Genomic DNA, 15,302 nt, shown 5'->3' with positions numbered 1-15,302 from the left:
CTCGCAAATTCGGGAATTCCTGAGAAACCTCGCAGCACCTTCGGTTTTCGTGCCCCGCCTGGTAGGACCCCCCGGTGCTCTTGGCTTGTTCCGGCGCCGACGAGTGGTTTTGCACGGCGGGATTTTAGCGTTTTTGGCAAAAATCTCCGCGGCTCTTCCGCCCTGCGGCGCCGGGTCGCACACGAGCCCTTTCGGCCGCCTCGCTGCTGCTGGCAGCTGCTCTCCAGTGGATCGGGGAGGATGAGGGTGTTTCCATGCGTCCTGGTGCCGGGGAAAAGGAAAAGTTGGTAGCCCGTGGCTTGTGGTTTTGGCAATTCGGGCACCGCTTCGGAGTCTCCAGACCTGCTTAGAAGGTGATAAAATGAAGAAACCCAGGTTTTCTCAGCATCCCACGTGGGTTGTTCTCCTTGTTCAGGCTGGGTAATGAAAAAAGCTGAAAGGATAAGTCACCGTTGCGGTTTGTATGTATGATTTTATACAATAAAACAATAGATTTTGGGGTAGCTGTGGTGGCTTCTCTCTTCTTGGGGGGTAGAAGCGGCAGATCGTGCCCCCAACCTCTCCTTGGGATCATCCCTGCGTAGAGGCTCGTGCCCCGGGAGCAGCCAGGCCGGTGGGTGGCTGGCCCCCAGTACGGTCCCAGTATGGCCCCAGTTTGCAGGGGAAGAAGGGCCCTCCTCGCCCTTCCCAGCATGGCGGTGCGGGCGGGACGAGATGCTTGGACCTCCCCAAGATGGCAGCCCGAGCGGTTCCGCCACACACCCTCCCCAAGATGGCGGCGCGGGCCCTTCCGCCACTCACCCTCCCCAAGATGGCGGCGACCGGCGCGGCAGTGCTTCCGGCGCACTTCCCGGCGTGCACTGCGGCGGCGGCGGCAGCGGGAGCGGCAAGATGGCGGACGTGCTGGATCTACATGAGGCGGGAGGCGAGGACTTCGCCATGGACGAGGATGGCGACGGTGAGGGCAGTGCTGGGGCCGTCCCCTAAAGGTCCGGCACCACCGGCTGGCCTGGCCCGATTCCGGCCCGCCCCCACCCACCGGCCGGGCCCGGTTCCGGCCCGATGCCTCCTCGCCTCGGGTCGGCGCGGGGGTCCCGTTCCACCTCCCTTTGGGGTGCGCCCCACCGCGCCGGTTCTCCCCCTCCCCGCAAGCCTCGGTGCCAAGCCTGGCCCGGCCCCGGGGCGCTCCTGCCGGCCCCGGGGCCGCCGTCTGCGTCCCCTCCCGGTTCCGACACGCTGCCTCTCTCCCGCAGAGAGCATCCACAAGCTGAAGGAGAAAGCCAAGAAGCGGAAGGGCCGAGGCTTCGGCTCAGGTGAGGAGCACCCGCCGCGCTGCCCCCCGCCCCGCCGAGCCTCGGCCTCCCGCTTTGGCCTAAACGCTTCCCGCGGCGCCGCTCGGAGAGGGGCCCGGTGCGAAAGCCCGGCTGCCTCCGTTCTTGTGGGGCGTTTTAATGCGTTTGTGGGTCTCTGGGCCCTGTTGCCCTCCTGGGCGATGGTGCCAGTCGCCCGTTTCTCTTTCCCCCCTGCCTTGGCTGCGCCCAGAGGAGGGCTCGCGGGCCCGCGTGCGCGAGGACTACGACAGCGTGGAGCAGGACGGGGACGAGCCGGGCCCGCAGAGGTGTGAGTATCGCCGGCGGGCACCGTCCCAGCCCTCGCCGCAGGGAGGGGAGATGGTGGGGGCACTTCGGCTCCATATCCGGGTCCAGGCCTTGCCTTTCCCCGCCTTGCCGGGCTTTATCTCGGGCTACGCCGAGAGCGCTGGTCTCTGGGGCTCCATCTCCCCTTCCCACCCGTGTTTGGCTCGCTCTGCGCTTAACCGCGGCGTCTGGGGGGTACCCCTTCCCTGAGATCCCGCAGCCGACGTGGGAGCGCGCCCCGAGCCGGCGTGACTCTTACCGCTTTCGCACCGCAGCGGTGGAAGGCTGGATTCTCTTCGTCACGGGAGTCCACGAGGAGGCGACGGAAGAAGACATCCACGACAAATTCGCGGAGTACGGCGAGATAAAAAACATCCACCTGAACCTCGACAGACGGACGGGCTACCTGAAGGTAGGAGGGGCCACTGAGCGTGGCTGCGCTTGCCCCTCGGCGGTTTCGCCGCCTCCATTTTGGCTTACGGGGCGGTTGAACTCATCCACCCGGCAGCGGCCGGGTGCGACAGGCGCTCGTGCTTTCCCCTTCCCCGGCTCTGCCGTGGAAGCCGGGATGGGGCAGAGTTCGGGGAGAGATTACTCCCGGGCCCGGCTCCGCCGCGGCTCACGCTGCCTCCCTCCCGCTCCTTAGGGATACACTCTGGTCGAGTACGAAACCTATAAGGAGGCGCAGGCGGCCATGGAGGGGCTGAACGGCCAGGAGCTGATGGGGCAGCCCATCAGCGTGGACTGGTGCTTCGTGAGAGGGCCCCCGAAAGGGAAGAGAAGGTAAACCTCCCCGCCGCGGCCGCGGCCCGGCGCTGCGGGCCCTCCCCGTCTTTCTTACAAGCCCCGTTCCGTATCGAGCGGCCGCTGGAAGGGCTCCCCGCAGCCGTCTCCTCCCCGCACGCCCATCCTCGTAGCAGAGCGCTCTTGGATCGTGGCCCGAGGGCCCCAGAGCCGGACGCGGTGCTGCAGGGGGGTCTCACCCGAGCGGAGCTGAGGGGTGGAGTCCCCTCCCTCCTCCTGCTGGCCACGCCGCTGGTGAGGCAGCCCGGGAGACCGTCGGTTTTCTGTGCTACTAGCCCACCTTGTCGGCTCACGTCCAGCTTCTCGCCCACTGGTACCCCCAAAGTCCTCCTCCTGCCCCCAGCTCTACCTTCTCTTCCAGGGGCGGGCGCCGACGGAGCCGGAGTCCGGACAGGAGACGCCGATGATGGATTCTCATTTCTACCCGTGCGTTCTGAGTCTAAACTGGGGGAACTGGGAGGGGAACTGGGTGGGTTTGTACGTTGGGGACGGGGTATTCGAGGAGTAAAACAGTTCATCGCTTTGGTAAATTTGCTTCTTACCAGATTTTATTGTTTTCCGACAAGAAAACTCGAGGGAAGAAGCAGCGCCTGAGGCTTCGGGGGTTATTTTCGCTTGTGGTTGTGGTGAATGCAGCCCCCGAGCCCGGTTACGTCTCAAACCGCGACGTTTTTAAGCATTTTGTTACGCCTGCGAGTGACACGGCGGTTTGGCCGCTTTTCTTTTGGAGAGAAGTTGTTTTCTAGACCCCAGGCAAACGTTCCTTAAATCTCCCGAGGCGTTTATTCCGTTGACTTTACGTTTGCGAGTGAACTCGGCCTTTTCAATAACTCTGATCTTGTGTAAATTTGTCCTCTCGTTATTTGTCCGTAATTAAACATTCTGAGAAGCTGTAACCCAGCCCCAGGGCCTTTCGTACCTCTTTGCTCATTTTAGCTTTGCCTATAATCAGTCGATGTCACCGTCACGGCTGCTGATCTCGGGGCTGGCAGTAGAACGACTTATTAGTTGGGAAAAAAAACGCAAAACATTTTTCCTTAAAATAATGCTTGGAAGAGACGGCATTAGCCGTGCGCTGTTCTCCGGCAGCCGGCGGGCTTGCTGCGTGGCTTGGCTCTGGTAGCGTTGAATTCTGCCCCTGCCGCCGGCGCAGGTGACGGGCCCTGTTTTAAATCCGATCTATAATTTTTTTTTCCTTTAAATGCATTTTTTAAAGGAATTCCTGCCCCAGATTTTGCTCTCTGCGGGGCGCCTTAGCGCTCCTCGCGCTGCCGGTGCCGTTAAAGCCCCGCCTGGCGCAGAAACGTGCCGGTTGATGCCGCAGTGCCGGCTGCGGTTAAACCATCCCTCGGCCCAAAGATGAGAAAATCACCTGGAGTTTATTGTTGAGCGGCTTTGTGGTGGGGCAGAGCCCCCGCGTCGCCCCCCAACCCGCTTTCGGGGGCTCCCCTTGCTCTGCCGTGGGTCCAGCCTGGCCTCCCCATCACAGGAAGCTCTCCACCGTCCCCTGGCACAGCTCGCGCCTCCGTCGTGGCGGGGCCGCGCCCGCCATCGCCTCCAGCTCGTGCTTTCCGGATCCCCCCGGGCTATTGCCGGCTCTCCTGGCCGGCACGGCCGTGGCGGAGCCGCGGAAGGAACCGGCGAGGGCGGAAGCGACCTCCTCCTCGTGCCGGCGGCGGCCGCAGCGGCAAGCGCGCCGCACCTCCCTGCGGAAATGCATCGTGAAGAGCCCGTAGACGAGCGGATCCAGGCACGTGTTGAAGAGGCCGAAGAGGAAGAGGATGTGGCTGAGGGACGGCGGCACCTTCTGCCGCGTCAGCATCTCGGGGGAGAACCAGTACCAGAGGCCCAGGAGGTAGTAGGGCGTCCAGCAGACGATGAAGGTGAGGACGATGACGATGGACATCTTGAGCGTGCGCATCCTGGCCCGCGGGATGTTGTTGCGGGAGCGACGGAGCTGGATCCCCCGGGAGGAGCCTACGGGGCGCGAGGTCGGCAGGAGACGGGAGGGACGCGGCGCCCGGGGGCTCGTTACGAGCGCTGCGGTAACGAGCCGAGGGAGAGGGGACCCAAGAGGGGCGCTGGACCCCCGCGGGAGCGTCGCGAGGTGGGAAAGGGGGAGGAGCGGCGCGGCGCCGGCGCGTGGTCTCACCGCGGGCGTCCTTCGTCCCGCCCGAGACGGCGGCGAGGATGCGGCCGTAGCAGAGCACCATGACGAGCAGGGGCAGGAGGAAGAGGCAGGCGAAGGTGAACATGTTGTAGAGCGTCTCCTGCCAGCGCGCCGCGAAGCTGCCCACCGTCGCGCACTGCACGAAGCGCCGTGGCCGCGACCGGCTCACCGTGCGGAAGACGAACGCCTGCAAGGGGCCGGGGCGGGGCTGTCGGTGTCCTTCCTCCCCCACCTCCCTCCATCATCATCGTCATCATCCCGCCCGAGGTGGTGGCGTCCCCCAGGGTTCGCCCACCTGGGGCAGGGCCAGCACGGCGCTGAGCGCCCACGCCGCGCACAGCATCGCCTTGTTCCTCCTCTCGGCGCGGCCCACCGCCAAGGGGTTAACGATGGCGGCGTGACGGTCCAAGGCGATGACGACGGTGACGAAGGCCGAGGCGTACATGGCGGCCAACTTGAGGAACATGAGCGCCCGGCACGCCGCGTCCCCCCCGTACCACTGCACGGTGACGTTCCAGGCGGCGTCCAACGGCATCACCACCACCGTCACCAGCAGATCGGCCGCCGCCAGGTTGGCCATCAGGACGCGGACGCGAGGCGGCCGCCGACGCCGCGGCGCCCGGGTGGCCGACCAGAGCACGGCACCGTTGCAGCACGCCGAGGAGAGGAAGAGGAGGCACGTGACGGCCACCCGCACCTTGGCCGCGGTGGAGAAGGTGGGCAGCGGGGCGAGCTCCTCGCCGGCGCCCGTGCAGCTCCGGTTCCCCACCGCGCCGCTGCCGTTCATGCCGGCGGCGGCCGCCGTGGGGCTGGGAGCGGGGGTGCCCGCCGGGGCCCCTCCCCGCAGCAGGACGGGGTGACGCTGAACATCTTCGGGGTTCACCCCGGTTCTGCCGGCGGGGTCCTGCTCCTCTGCCCCGAGTTTGGTCAGGCCTCAGCCGGGGGGGGGGCCCGGAGCGCTGGCGCCCGCCCCGCTGCCCTCTCCTTCCCGAGGCCGCGGCGCGGCGGGGAGCCCCGCGGCCCCCGCGGCTCTGGGAGCAGCCGGGGGGGCGGCTCAGCCGCAGCCCCCCTCGGCACCCGTGACCCCTGGCCGGCCGGGGGCGTCCTTCCTCCTCCTTCCTCCTCCTCCTCCTCGCCCGGGGAATAACCCTGCAGGGGTTGGAAAATCCCTCCTGGCCCCGAGGCCGCAGAGGAGGGACGGCAGGGTGGGGGTCCCGTGGGCGGCTCCCGCCACGTTCCTGGGCCGGGACCCCCGGGACCCCCGCCTGCCCCCCCCGGCCCCAGCTGGGCTGAGCTCGGGGGGGGGAGGAGGAGGAGGAGGAGGAAGAGCCGGGAAGGGGGAGGATGGAAGGGGGGGATGGGGGGGAGGGCCTGGCTGCCCCATGGGTGTTGCCCCATCCCCAGCCGTGCCCCCCAACTCGGCCTTGGCAGCACCCCCTCCAGAGGTTGTCCCCAGCCCCACAGCAGTGCCCCATGGCAGCGTCCCCAGCAGTGCCCCCCGCCCCGGCAGTGCCCCACGGCAGTGTTCTGAGCCCGGGCATCGTTCCCCAACCGTGTCCCCAGCCCCACAGTGGTGCCCCACCCCGGCAGTGTCCCAGCCCCATGGCAGTGTCCCTAGCCCCAGCAGTGCCCCATAGCAGTGTCCCCAGCCCCACGGCAGTGTCCCTAGCCCCAGCAGTGCCCCATAGCAGTGTCCCCAGCCCCACAGCAGTGCCCCACGGCAGTGTCCCCAGCCCCACTGGTGCCCCACGGCAGTGTCCCCGGCCCCACAGCAGTGCCCCATAGCAGTGTCCCCGGCCCCACGGCAGTGTCCCCAGCCCCACTGGTGGCCCGTGGCAGCGCCCCAGCCCCGGCGGTGCCCCCAGCCCGGCAGCCCCTCCGCCCGGTACCGCTCTGCAGTGCTGCCCGGCCCCGTTGCCGCAGCCGGTGCCGCCAGCGCCCGGCGCAGCCCAACCTCCCGCTGCGGCACAGGCCGCGCCGCGGCCTCGCCGGGGGCCCGGGGCTCCCCACGCCCCCGGCACGGCCCTGGGGGCGGCGGTGACCCCCCCGGGGGTCCCTGCCCCGGGGACGGGTCCCCCCCCGGCACCTGGGCTGAGCCTGCGCCCACCCGCTGGGACCCCCCGTTGTGTCCCCGGGGGAGGTGGGGGGGGACAGCCCGGTGCCCGAGGGGGGGCTGCCCGCCCCCCTGGCCCGCGAGAGCTGTCAGGGTCCCTCTGCCCAGATGTGCCAGTGCCCAGATGTGCCAGTCCTCGTGCACACGGTGCCCCAATGTGTGGGCACCCAGGTGTGCTGATCCTCATGCACCCCGGCACCCAGGTGTGCTGGCACCCAGGTGTGCTGATCCTTGTGCACCCCGGCACCCAGGTGTGCTGGCACCCAGGTGTGCTGATCCTTGTGCACCCCGGCACCCAGATGTGCTGGCACCCAGGTGTGCTGATCCTCGTGCTCCCTGGCACCCAGATGTGCTGGCACCCAGGTGTGCTGATCCTCGTGCTCCCTGGCACCCAGATGTGCTGGCACCCAGGTGTGCTGATCCTCGTGCTCTCTGGCACCCAGATGTGCTGATCCTCGTGCACCCCGGCACCCAGATGTGCTGGCACCCAGGTGTGCTGATCCTTGTGCACCCCGGCACCCAGGTGTGCTGGCACCCAGGTGTGCTGATCCTCGTGCTCTCTGGCACCCAGATGTGCTGATCCTCGTGCTCCCTGGCACCCAGATGTGCTGGCACCCAGATGTGCCAGTCCTTGTGTTCCCTGGCACCCAGATGTGCTGGCATCCAGATGTGCTGATCCTTGTGCACCCTGGCACGCAGGTGTGCTGATCCTTGTACACCCTGGCACCCAGATGTGCTGGCACCCAGATGTGCCAGTCCTTGTGCACCCTGGCACCCAGATGTGCTGGTGCCCAGATGTGCCAGTCCTTATGCACATACACCTCCCACCCAGATGTGCCGGCACCTAGACATCTGGCACCCAGCTGTGCCGCCCCCCCGGCGCACCAGGCCACATGCCCCCTGTAACCCAATGTGCCGGGACCCACCCTTGGGCACCCAGATGTGCTGGGCCCCACCCTGCCCGTGCCCAGGGCGAGCCGCCCCCCCGGCCCCCCCCATACATAAAGGCTGAGCTGTGCTGGGGCCTTTATTGACCGCGACACCAACAGCGCCTGCCCCCCGCCCGCTCCCACCCCGCCACCCCCTCGCTGGGACCCTGTGCCCCAAATCGGGGGGAGAACCCCCCTGGGGAGGGACCGTCTGGGGACACGGGGGTCCGGCGGCTCTTATGGCTCACAGCCCCCAGCAGCGCCTGGCACCGGCGGGGACATGGGGACCCCGAAACGTGGAGCAGGTCGGACAGTCGGTGGCTGCTGCCGAGGTCTGTAGGGAAAAGCGCTGCTGGGAGGATGAGGAGAGAGCGGGAGGAAGATGCAGGGGAGCCCCGAGGGGGTGAACGCCGGCTCCTAAAGGAGTTTGGGGTCGTGCAAAATTTCTGCTGACAGCAGCAATGGAAGAATTGTCGTGTGCGCGCAGTCATCAGTAGGGTTCAGAGTGAACGTTGCCACCACCTGCCCGAGGAGGCCCCACGCTGGCACAAGGGCAGCCGGGCGGGGACAGAGCAGCCACCCGGGGTGATCCCTTCACGGGGGGCAGTCCCTGAGGCCGCCGGGAGCAGGACCCGGGTGCCTGGGCACCGCGCCGGGGGGGGGACGCGGGCGGCTCCCCTAACTGCCCGGCTCCGGGGCCACGCTGCTCTGGAAGTTGGCCAACTGCCGCATCTCCTCCGTCTGCATCGAGTGCCGGCGCAGCAGCTTGCGGCGTCCCTTGGGCGAGCCGGGGGCCGGGGGGCCGCGCGGGCCGGGGGGGTGCGGGCCGGCGTGCAGGGGGGGCAAGAAACCGGCCCTCCCCGGAGCCAAGGGCTCCAGCAGGAGGGTGCCGGAGCCGCGACGCTCCAGCAAACCGGGCGGGCGCCGGCGGGCGCCGGGGGGTGACTCGGCGGCCGGCAGCGGCATGGCCGACGCGGCGCAGCGCCGGCCTCGCCCCGGCGACGGAGGCGGCGAGCCGACCCGGGGGCGCCCCTCCATTTCGGGGGGCTCCCGGCGAGGCGGTTTGACCCGCGTCGTTTCGGGGGCCGTGTTCCGGCGTGCCAGCGGCTGCGGGCAGGCGGGGGGAGCCCGCTCGGCCCAGGCGGCCCCCGGCAGCTCCGCCGCCTCCCGGCCCTCCACGCTGTGCCGCCGCGGGCGCCCGCCCAGGCTCAGCCCCTCCATCCCGGCCACCAAGCGCTCGGGGGGTCCCCACGTCCCCTCCGGCCCCGGCGCCACCAACCCCCAGGGCTCCGAGTTGAGGCGTTTCAGCGGCCGCCCCCGGGCGTGGGACGGCTCCGGTACGGCGGCGGCCGGTGCCGGCGCCGGCGGCGGGAAGCAGAAGATGTCCCTCTCCTCTTCCTTCTCGCTGCCGGCCGGCGAAGCCGCCGTCCGCACCTCGATGTCGGAGGGCGACATGCACAGCGCCGGCGAGCGTTTCTCCTCCAGCCCCGGCGAAGGCGGCGAGTTGAGGTATTGCCGCGTGGTTTTGGTTCCGGAGGGCGAGGTGTCGGTGGTGATGATGATCACCTCCTTCCCTCGGGCTTTGCAGGCGTCCAGCAGCACCTGCAGCGTCTCCCGGTCCCCCCGGTTAATGGCGTAAACCAAAGCAGAGGCTCCGGCGTAATCGCGGGCGCTGGGATCGGCGCCGTGAGCCAACAAAACGGTGGCTACCGCCGGGCCGGCGCGTTCGGCGCAGGCGTGCATCAAGGCCGTCTTGCCCGTCTTATCGGGGATGTTGGGGTCGGCGCCGTTTTCCAGGAGGTATCGCACCATGCGGGGCTGCTCCAGCGGGTCGGCGTAGCCGGCCCGGCACGCGGCCATCAGCGGCGTCTGCCCCGCGGCGTTGCCCTCGTTGATGTAGGCTCCCCCTTCCAACAAGAGCCGGGTGAGGCGGAATTTGCCCTGCGCCACGGCTCGCAGCAGGGCCGAACCGTCCGCCGGAACCGTGGCTAAACCGGGCGGCCCGGCGGCACCGGGAGGGCGGCGGACGGGGCTGGGCATGGCGGCGCTTACGGCAGCGGGGACGGCGGACGGGTGTGCTGGGCCGGGAGCATCGCCCGCTCGCTGCAACGGGAGACGGCGCGGGGTGAAGCCCCCGAGCCCCCCGGCGTGGGGCGGGCCCAGCTCCCGGCCTCGGTTTCCCCGGCGGGGTCCCACGGGGGACGGGTGCTGCGGGCGCCTCCGGCTGTCCCGGCGCAGCCCGCGGTGCCCGGGGCCGAGCCCGCCTGCCCGCACCGTCCCCTGCCTGCGGCCCCCTTCCGCGTCCCGTCCCGCTGCCCGTCACCTCCTGCCCGCACCCCACCCCGACCCCCTGCCCGCACCCCACCCCGACCCCCTGCCTGCACCCCATCCCTCCTGCCCTCCTGCCCGCATCCCCCTCCTGCCCGCACCCCCCCTCCTGCCCTCCTGCCCGTCCCCCCACCCCTCCTGCCCTCACCCCATCCCTTCTGACCCCCTGCCTGCATCCCCATGCCCCCGTCCCCCTGCCCGCACCCCTGCCTGCACCCCACCCCCCCGCATCCCTGCCTGCATCCCTGCCCGCATCCCTACCCGCACCCCATCCCTCCCGCATCCCTGCCTGCGCGGTTCCCATGGTGACGGCAGCTCATCCTGCTCCTCAGCGCAGGAAATGGCGAGGACCCCCCAGTCCCCCCAGTCCCCCCAGTTCACCGGCCGGGCTGGCAGCCGCCCCCCCCCCAGCAGGACTCCGGCTGCCCCCGGGCCTGGCGCTGGGGGTGCAGCCTCCCCGCCTCGGGGGGGACACCCCGGGACGCCCCCCCGACCCCAGCCCCCTGTTACCATGGTAACCGGAGCGTGGTGGCCCCCGGCGAGGGGTCCCGGGCCCCGCGGCCCCGGGGCCGGCGGGGGGGTTGCCGTGAGCCCGTGGCCGCCATCCCGGCCGCCGCCGGCGCAGCGGGGACCGCGGTTCCGTGGGGTGTGTCCCCCCCCCGCGCGTGGCTGTTTTTGGCCGCTGCCGGCGCGGGGGGGGCCGGAGCGGGATGAATCAGCCGGTAGCGCAGCCCCCACGGAGGCGCAGCGCCGCGCGAGGGGCCTGCGTGGGCTGCCAGGGAGGGCCGCCGTGGGGCCCGCGGGGCACGACGGGGGGTCGCGGGGCAGTGGGGCTGGGGGTGACGAGGTGGTGGGGCTGGGGGTCACAGCGCAGCGGGGCTGGGGGGTCACAAAGCAGCAGGGCTGGGGGTCACCACACAGGGGGCTGGGGGGCCACGGGGCAGCGGGGCTGGGGGTCACAATGAAGCGGGGCTGGGGGCGGTGGGGCAGGGGGGCTGGGGGCCACAGCGCCGCGGGGAGTGGGGGCTGTGGGTCAGCGAGGCCACAGTGCTGGGGGCCGGGGGCCGTGGGGCGGGGGCCGTGGGGCGGGGGCCGTGGGGCGGGACCCCCCGCGCCCCCCGTTGCCCTCCCCGCCCCCCGCCCCATTCATTCCTTCATGGCTTCCCTCCGCCCCGCCCCCTGCCGCTGACTGGCTCCGCCGTCAGCAAATCAGCGCGGCGCTGGCGCGCCCGCCCCGCCCATTTCGAACCTTGCGTACCCGCAGCCGCCCCGGACGCACGTGGAGCGGCTGCGCGTGCGCGGCGTGAGTACCGGGAGCGGGGCGGGGGACCCGAAACTGGGTGGGCTGCCCCGCGTGTCCCCCCGCGTGTCCCCCCGTGTCCCGCGGGAGCTGCCCCGCCTCCCCCCGTCCCACGGGTGCTGCGCCGTGTCCCCCCGTGTCCCCCCGTCCCGCCGGTGCTGCCCCGTGTCCCCCCGTGTCCCCCCCACGCCCCCCCGTGTCCCGGGGCGCCTGCCTTGTCTCCCCTCGTGTCCCGGGGAGGCTGCTCCGTGTCGTGGTCGTCCCCTCCTCCGTGTCCCGGGTGGGAGCTGGCTACCCCGTGTCGTGTCCCCCCGCGTGTCCCGCGGGGGGCCTGCCCCACATCCCTGCTGCTCGGGATTAGGGGGCGGGAGGGAGTCCCCTAACCCCCCCCAGTCCCCCCCAGCGCGGGGGGGCCGCCCCCTCCCAAGCAAGGCGGGGCGGGGGGGCTGCCCCGTGGGCCGCCCCCCACGTTCCTCCGCGCCCCCCCCAGCGCCCCATGGCGGGCCGGGGCCGCGGCCGGGGCCGCGGGCAGATGACCTTCAGCGTGGAGGCCGTGGGGATCGGCAAGGGGGAGGCGCTGCCCCCCCCGACCCTCCAGCCTTCCCCCCTCTTCCCGGTAAGTCCTTCCAGGGTGCGGGGGGGGGACCCCCCGGTGCGGGGGGGGTTCCCCGGTGCGGCGGGTCCGGTGTGCCGCCCCCCCAGGGGAGGGGAGCGCGGCTGAGCACTGACGCGCTCGCTACACGTGTGCCGCAGCCGCTGGAGCACCGGGCGGCGCCGCTGCCGGGGGGCGAGGAGGGCGAGTACATGCTGGCCCTCAAGCAGGAGCTGCGGGGGGCCATGAAGGGCCTCCCCTACTTCGTCAAGCCCGGGGCGCCCCACAGAGGTATGGGGCGGGGGGGGGGGGCGGGCCCGTGCTCCCCCCCCCCCTGTACCCCCCCGCCCCCCTGCACCCCCCCTTCGTGGAGGGGTCGGGGGGGAGAGGGTGCCTGCCCCACGGCACCCAGCCTGCTGCCCTGGGGTGTCTGCTGCCCCACAGCCCCCAGCCCCACTGTTGTGACCCCCCCTCAGCCCCCCAGCCCCACTGTTGTGACCCCCCCCTCAGCCCCATAGCCCCCAGCCCCACTGTTGTGACCCCCCCTCAGCCCCCCAGCCCCACTGTTGTGACCCCCCCCTCAGCCCCACAGCCCCCAGCCCCACTGTTGTGACCCCCCCTCAGCCCCCCAGCCCCACTGTTGTGACCCCCCCTCAGCCCCCCAGCCCCACTGTTGTGACCCCCCCTCAGCCCCATAGCCCCCAGCCCCACTGTTGTGACCCTCCTGCACCGCGCCCCACCCCGGCTGTCTCCAGCTGGGCTGCCTTGCACCCTTGGGTGCCCCGCGGGGGTGTGTCCCCCAGCGCCCCCCCGACGCCCCCCGCCGGGCTCCCCCCAGATATCGAGCGCTACTCGGACAAGTACCAGATCTCCAGCCCCATCGACAGCGCCATCGACTGGAGCCCAGGTTGGGGGGGGGGGTGCCACAGGGAGCTGGGGGGGCCCAGCGGGGGGCTGGGGGGGCCCGATCCAGCCCCCGGCTCTGCCCCACAGACTGGAGGCGGCTGCCGAGGGAGCTGAAGATCCGCGTGCGGCGGCTGCGGAAAGGCGGTGAGTGCGTGCGTCCCCCCCGCCGTGGGGCTGGGTGCTGCCCCCCGCGGGGTGACGCTCCCCTCTGCCCCCCCAGGGACCACCCTCCTCATCCCCAGGTGCAAGCAGCGGGTCGCGCTCGACAAGGAGGAGACCATTAAGAAGCTGGAGGTAACGAGGCCGAAGGCTCGGCGGGGCGGGGGGGAGGGCCGGGGTGGCCTGGCTGGATTTTGGGGGTGTCCTGCCCGCCCCCCCCCGGGTTAACTCCGCGGGGGGCTCCCCTGAACCCCCAGAGCCTGGAGAAAAAGGAGGAGGAGGTGACGTCGGAGGAGGAAGAGGAGAAGGAGGAGGAGGAAGAAGGGAAGGAAGAGGAGGAAGAGGAGTACGACGAGGAGGAGCACGAAGAGGTGGGGTGCGGCTGGGCCGGGGGGGCCCGGCCCGGCTGGGGTGATGGGCGCAGCCGGCCCGGCCGGGGGGTGGCCCTGGTGGGGCGGGGGCGGCACCCCGACCCCCCTGACCCCCCCGCCCCCAGGAGACCGATTACATCATGTCCTACTTCGACAACGGGGAGGACTTCGGCGCCGACAGCGACGACAACATGGACGAGGCGGTTTACTGAGCCCCCCGGACACCGGGGTCCCCTGTCACCCCCCCCCGGGACATTGGGGTCCCCTGTCACCCCCCCCGGGACATTGGGGTCCCCTGCACCCCCCCCCGGGACACCGGGGTCCCCTGTCACCCCCCCCCGGGACATTGGGGTCCCCTGTCACCCCCCTCATGACGTCGGGGTCCCCTGTCACCCCCCCCGGGACACCGGGGTCCCCTGTCACCCCCCCCCGGGACATTGGGGTCCCCTGTCACCCCCCCCCGGGACATTGGGGTCCCCTGTCACCCCCTCCATGACGTCGGGGTCCCCTGTCACCCCCCTGGGACATTGGGGTCCCCTGTCACCCCCCCCATGACATTGGGGTCCCCTGTCACCCCCCCCGGGACATTGGGGTCCCCTGTCACCCCCCCCGGGACATTGGGGTCCCCTGTCACCCCCCAATAACATTGGGGTCCCCTGTCACCCCCCCCCGGGACACCGGGGTCCCCTGTCACCCCCTCCATGACGTCGGGGTCCCCTGTCACCCCCCTGGGACACTGGGGTCCCCTGTCACCCCCCCCATGACATTGGGGTCCCCTGTCACCCCCCTCATGACGTCGGGGTCCCCTGTCACCCCCCCCGGGACGTCGGGGTCCCCTGTCACCCCCCCCGGGACATTGGGGTCCCCTGTCACCCCCCAATAACATTGGGGTCCCCTGTCACCCCCCTGGGACACCGGGGTCCCCTGTCACCCCCCCATGCCGCCGGGGTCCCCCGTTTCCCCCCCTCCTGCCTGCAGGTGGCCCCCGTGCTCCAGGGACGCCGGGCTGGGGCACCCCAGGGTGCTGGGAGGGGGGTGTGGGGACACGCCGCTGCCCCCCAACTCGTGGGGGGGCCCGGGGGTGCTCCCGGGTGGGGGGCGGGAAGGACCCCCCAGCCTCGCCCCCAGGCCGGCGGTGGGTGGGATCGTCCCTTTGGGGGTGGCCCCCGCGCCCCCCTCCTTGCGGCAGCTTTGTTTTGGGGGGATTACAGCCCATTTGTGCGTTCCCAGCTCGTCCGGGCCCGTGCTCTTTGGGGGTGCCCCCCGGCTGTGGGGTGGGCCCGTGGCGCTGCTGGGCGGCGGGGGGGGTGCAACTCCCCAGCTGCTGGAGTCAGGGGATGCGCCGGCACCGTGTCCCCGTCCCCCGGGGCTGCGGCAGCAGCTCGGGGTGGGGCGAGCAGGTTTGGGGGGACGGGGGTACCCCACTACCCGCCCCCCCCAGCCCCCGTGGCGCTGGGCAACCCAAAAGCAGCAGCTCGGCACCGCCCCCCCCGCCCCCAAAGAAGGGGCGTGCCCAGGGGTTGCCGGGCCCTCACGGGACTCCGGGAGGTGGGGATTTCCCAGCGGGGCCCAAAACCGGCTGGAAAAGCGCCAGCGGGGCTGAGGCGGGGGGTGGGGGGGCTGGGGCAGCACCCGCTGTGGGGTGCCCCGTGGTTTGGTCCGGGGGGGGGGGCTGGGGGGGGGTCCGGTGTTCCCCCCCCCAGCCCCATCGGGGCTCCCCGCTGCGCCCCACAACCTGCTTTCGGCCCCAGAGCGGGGCCCGGCGCCGCCACGGGGAGCCACCGCACCGGGGGTGCGGGCAGGGGTGCGGGCAGGGGTGCGGGCAGGGGTGCAGGCGCTGCCTTTGTGGGGACGGGCAGGCCCAGGTTGTGCCGAAAGCTGCGGGATGCTCCGATCCCGGCTGCTCCCCATCCCTGCAGGGGTGCCCCCCGCCCCTCCCAATTCCCATCCCATCCCTGTCCTAGTCCCCATTCCCAGTCCCCAATCCCCATTT

At 71.3% G+C, this 15,302-nt stretch overlaps 4 protein-coding genes across 4 annotated transcripts; 2 read left to right on the top strand and 2 right to left on the bottom strand.

Annotated features, from left to right (window-relative positions):
• Positions 1 to 891: 891 nt before the first annotated feature.
• On the top strand, positions 892 to 2,895 carry RBM8A (RNA binding motif protein 8A; the record flags this gene model as incomplete). Its single annotated transcript, XM_082011477.1, has 6 exons — positions 892 to 958; positions 1,254 to 1,313; positions 1,543 to 1,620; positions 1,913 to 2,049; positions 2,284 to 2,420; positions 2,803 to 2,895. 6 exons carry the CDS (start codon positions 892 to 894, stop codon positions 2,846 to 2,848), a joined length of 525 nt encoding a protein of 174 aa, XP_081867603.1. The 3' UTR covers positions 2,849 to 2,895.
• Positions 2,896 to 3,793: 898 nt separating this feature from the next.
• Positions 3,794 to 5,398, bottom strand: LOC309414271 (gonadotropin-releasing hormone II receptor-like; the record flags this gene model as incomplete). Its single annotated transcript, XM_082011571.1, has 3 exons — positions 3,794 to 4,418; positions 4,594 to 4,798; positions 4,907 to 5,398. The coding sequence occupies 3 exons, from the start codon at positions 5,396 to 5,398 to the stop codon at positions 3,925 to 3,927; spliced, it is 1,191 nt and encodes a 396-aa protein (XP_081867697.1). The 3' UTR covers positions 3,794 to 3,924.
• Positions 5,399 to 8,297: 2,899 nt separating this feature from the next.
• ANKRD34A (ankyrin repeat domain 34A) lies at positions 8,298 to 9,693 on the bottom strand (the record flags this gene model as incomplete). The annotated part of the gene is made up of 1 exon (XM_082011397.1): positions 8,298 to 9,693. The coding sequence occupies one exon, from the start codon at positions 9,691 to 9,693 to the stop codon at positions 8,332 to 8,334; it is 1,362 nt and encodes a 453-aa protein (XP_081867523.1). The 3' UTR covers positions 8,298 to 8,331.
• A 2,084-nt stretch (positions 9,694 to 11,777) lies between these two features.
• On the top strand, positions 11,778 to 13,578 carry POLR3GL (RNA polymerase III subunit GL; the record flags this gene model as incomplete). The annotated part of the gene is made up of 7 exons (XM_082011718.1): positions 11,778 to 11,897; positions 12,035 to 12,164; positions 12,712 to 12,780; positions 12,867 to 12,923; positions 13,000 to 13,073; positions 13,196 to 13,309; positions 13,435 to 13,578. 7 exons carry the CDS (start codon positions 11,778 to 11,780, stop codon positions 13,519 to 13,521), a joined length of 651 nt encoding a protein of 216 aa, XP_081867844.1. The 3' UTR covers positions 13,522 to 13,578.
• Between the last annotated feature and the right edge of the window lie 1,724 nt (positions 13,579 to 15,302).

This window comes from Phaethon aethereus, assembly GCF_964289735.1.
Source record: "Phaethon aethereus genome assembly, chromosome: 28".
In the NCBI taxonomy this organism is placed as follows: domain Eukaryota; kingdom Metazoa; phylum Chordata; class Aves; order Phaethontiformes; family Phaethontidae; genus Phaethon; species Phaethon aethereus.
This window is presented reverse-complemented; position numbering and strand designations above follow the sequence as displayed.